Source organism: Apis dorsata, unplaced genomic scaffold (assembly GCF_000469605.1).
Source record: "Apis dorsata unplaced genomic scaffold, Apis dorsata 1.3 scaffold_269, whole genome shotgun sequence".
In the NCBI taxonomy this organism is placed as follows: domain Eukaryota; kingdom Metazoa; phylum Arthropoda; class Insecta; order Hymenoptera; family Apidae; genus Apis; species Apis dorsata.
Window position 1 is genome coordinate 1,049,206 of NW_006263547.1, and position 4,246 is coordinate 1,053,451.

Genomic DNA, 4,246 nt, shown 5'->3' on the forward strand with positions numbered 1-4,246 from the left:
CTAGTGTGTGAATGTTTTAGTGACCAAAAGTTTGTAAATATGTGTCAATTCGAATTCGAATCGTGGCCTTTTTCTTTTTTTCTCAGGATTGTGAGATTTTTGAGAAAGATATCGGTTCAAGGAGGAATTTCTAAGTTTTGATAATTTTTCCAAGGATCAAAAATTCATAAATAATGGCTTCATTCGAGTTCCTGCCCTTTTTCTTCTTTTTTTTTTTCCAGGATTGTGAGATTTTTGAGAAAAGGTTCGAACAAGAGTTTTTAAGTTTTAATGATTTTATCAGTGACTAAAAATTCGTAAATATATGTCAATTCAAATTCGCGGCCTTCTTCTTTTTTTCTCAGGATTGTGAAATTTTTGAGAAAGGTTCAAGAAGATGTTTTTAAGTTTCAATAATTTTACCAGTGGCCAAAAATTCATAAATGATCAATGGCTTCACTCGAATTCGTGATCTTTTTCTTTTTTTTCAGAGTTGTTGATTTTTTAAAAAAGATTGAAAGAGGAATTTAAAAATTTTATCAGCGACCAGAAATTCGTGAATTGCTAATAAATTTCACATCACTTTTTCCCCTATAGTTTTGTTACGTTTTCTCACAATCAAAAATCAAGAATCCTTATAATTCGTTCGACTTCTTCACTTTCTTCTTTCTAATTTGCAAATTTTCGAGAAAAGATATCGCTACAACTTCAAAATTTAAAAATTCTAATAACCATCTCTCGAGCAAAAGTTCAATATATAAATCGATACGTTTCGTAGAATCCCTCGAAAGTAATTCGAAGAAATAAATTTCGAGGAAAATAGGGAAATGATTGTTTTTCGTAATTGTAGCGTGGAAGGCGAAGGTCAAGCACGGAGAAATGGAGGGCAAAAACGTCGGCGGTGAAATTGATGGGAACGTCTTATTTCGAGGGGCGGCCCCCCCCTTATTCCCTTCCTCGCTTTTGTCTCCACTCTCGTCTTGGCTGACTATGACAAATAATTGCCGAAGCTTAACATAAGCCAGAGCCGGTATACTTAGCTAATAGCAAAAAAAGAAGAGGGAAATAGCGACAAGTTTTAACTAAGTGTCCTCTCCTTTTTCCAACGTGCGTGCCATGCAATCGGCAGAGGTCTTTGCCTTCGAAACCCCCTCCCCCTCCCCTACAAACGATAGATAAATCGTTTCGTACAAATTTTTTCAACGACCGATATTCGAGTCAGAGCAAACGACGACAACTATTACGAACGAAGAATTCTTGGAAGATGGAATTCTAGAGAAAATTGAGAACATCGAATATTTCGAGATACAACCGTATGTGTGTTCGATGCTTTCGACGATGCTGGTGGTTTAGATCATCGGGATTAAATGGATAGGAAAGGTATATTTTTTTTAAATACTTTTTTCACATCGGCTGATGACATTTTTACGATTAACGGGACGGGAGAGGGGGAAGAGAATTATCCGAGAGAAACGAGTTTCCAGTATTTCCAACGATGGAACGAGTTATTTGACCAGAGTGCTGAACTACCGCCTGATGCTAAACGCTGCATCGACGTGGCATGCGTGACACCCTTCGTCATTTTCGTCGTCACCAGTCGTCCTTAATGTGAATTTAAGAAGCCCCGCAAACGACCGTCGATCCCGCATTTCCATCGTTCCTCGTTTTAAATTATTCCTCGTCTTGCCGCGTTTCAACCCTCCCCCTTTCTTCTCCTTCTACCAACTCGTTTCATTTCAACGTACTTATTTCTCTCCTATTACTTTCCTATTCCGTAATAATACCTGAGAATATTCCATTGTCACATCCCCGTGGAATATATTGACAAAATTTTATTGCCCGTTCTTTCAATTACACGTTTTCATCTTTATCCTCTATCCTCTTTCAATTACACGTTTTCATCTTTATCCTCTATTCTCTTTCAATTACGCATTTTCACCTTTATCTTCTATCCTCTTTCAATTACACATTTTTCACCTGTATCCTCTTTCAATTACATATTTTCACCTTTATTCTCTATCCTCTTTTAATTACACATTTTTCACTTTTATTCTCTATCCTCTTTCAATTACACATTTTTCACTTCTATCCTCTTTCAATTACACATTTTCACCTTTATTCTCTATCTTCTTTCAATACACATTTTCACTTTTATCCTCTTTCAATTACACATTTTCACCTTTATCTTCTATCCTCTTTCAATTACACATTTTTCACTTTTATCCTCTATCCTCTTTCAATTACACATTTTTCACTTTTATTCTTTATCTTTTTCCAATTATATGACACGAGAATAATCGAATGAAAACCTAAAAAGAGAGAGAGATGTGTACATATATTTTTATCGCAGACATCGCGACGCCGTCTATCTCTTCTCGATTAGAAAATTCTTCTCGAAGATCGTGGTGGAACGAGAGGATCGAGGAAGCAAAATCGAGCTCGCGATCGAGCTTTTTTTCGAATTGGTGATATCGCGAAAAAAATATTCCGCGACCGAGGAAACAAAAAGACAGAGCGTTTGGACTGGCCCTTGATCGTCTCTCCCCTCCCCTCCCTTCCTCGTGGAAAAACATTTCGGAAAAATCGGTCGACCGCGTTTCGACGTCCATCTCGATTTCTCGATTCCTCAGGAAGCCGGAGACATTGCTCGAATCAAATATCCTTTTGTCGATCGTGGAAAAGAAAAGAATGTTTCTTGGTTCGAAGTTTGTCGACGAAGGTGTGTCATCGAATTTCGAAATAAATTGTGCGAATTGGTATCATCGAATGACGAATCGATTTATAAGAGAAGGAATAGAATTGAAAAATAATTGCAGGACGAGAGCAGGAAAGAGAAATATATATTCTCCGTTAATCGAACCGATTCATCCCTTTCCAACGTGAGTTCAACTTCAATCTTGAAGCAGAAAGAGAGAAGAAATATCGACGTAGAGAAATCCTAATCCTACTTTATTTCACATTCACGTTTTTCGAAAGGTAATAAATAACGATATTTCAAATTGTTCCAGGAACCGAATTGGTGCCGAGTTGATCTGCGTCATCAAGGATCAGAGGATAGGCAAATTGCTTTGTGGCGGAACGTTTCAATAACGATAGTCGATTTAACATAAAATATTTTTGTACACGAGTTATCATATATTACATACATATATATATATATATATATATATATTATATATATTAATCTGTATAATATACAGAGGTGTGTCGAAAAGAGATGAGATGAGATGAGATGAGATCGTGTGCAAGGAAGGAGGAGGTAGCAATCGTGGAAAAAAAAAAATCAAACGATCGCGTTTTTTTTTTTTTTAAATTGTTATTACTCGATTATTATTTTATTAATAACGCACAGAGAAATGGATGAAATGGGGAGGAATATGAACGGCGAACGGCGACAAAGGAATCCAAAGACGATATATTCGATATATATATATATACACACACACACACACAAACATATTCCTTTTGGCTAAATATTCTATTCGTGCTACGGTGAAATGGGTGCAAAGAGAATGCGTGGCTAACGAAGGAAGCAGATTATTTGCGAAGAGACGGCTGCATTGTAAATGATCGATAAAAATCGATATTCCGTTAGATTATTAAGAATTTTTCTATTACGCTCTTTAGAGAAATTGTATCGTCTCGTGTCTCATTATTGTTTCACTTTTTTTTTTTTTTTCCTTTTTTTCCCCTTTTTTCTTCCTTTTGGAAAATTTTTCACCCGAGAAGAAACTTTGTCGATCTATTTTTTTTTTTTTTTATACAATCGTTTATATATTTACGTATTAAAGCAATATTATCGAATACAATAATTAATCAGCACAAATATATATATATATATATACTTTTATCAAACTTAATCAAAATTTATATAATATATAATAGATCATTAAAATTAATTTTCGAAGAGGGATTTCGGTCATTTCCACGAGCCATCCTTTCGCATTTTCGGATGTGTTTGATGACATGGTGCTGACACAGAATTTATATTATTATATATATATAACATATATATATATATATTTTTTTTTTTTTTTTTTGAGAGATAGACTTTATTCGAGTTTGGGTAACGACTAACACGTTCACGCTTTTACATTTATATTAATATTATACATATACATACCACGGGAAGAATTGGGTGCACGCAAACGAGAAATGGGATGCGCGAGTATGCGAGAGTTTAATGGGTGCGCTCAAGCGATTGATCGGTGATCGAACGTTTTAATCGTAGAGACAGAGAGAGAGAGAGAGAGAGAGAGAGAAAGAG

General features: G+C 35.4%; 1 protein-coding gene across 2 annotated transcripts in view; it reads left to right on the plus strand.

Moving 5' to 3' along the window:
- The window catches only part of LOC102679698 (ubiquitin carboxyl-terminal hydrolase 48-like), a 77,611-nt gene extending 74,006 nt beyond the window's left edge, over positions 1–3,605 (plus strand). For both annotated transcript variants that reach the window (XM_006616725.2, XM_006616727.2), the window contains one exon: positions 2,988–3,605. In XM_006616725.2, coding sequence (XP_006616788.1) covers positions 2,988–3,010 — 23 coding nt within the window. In that variant the 3' untranslated portion in view covers positions 3,011–3,605. The remainder of the gene's footprint in view (positions 1–2,987) is intronic.
- The last annotated feature ends 641 nt before the right edge of the window (positions 3,606–4,246 follow it).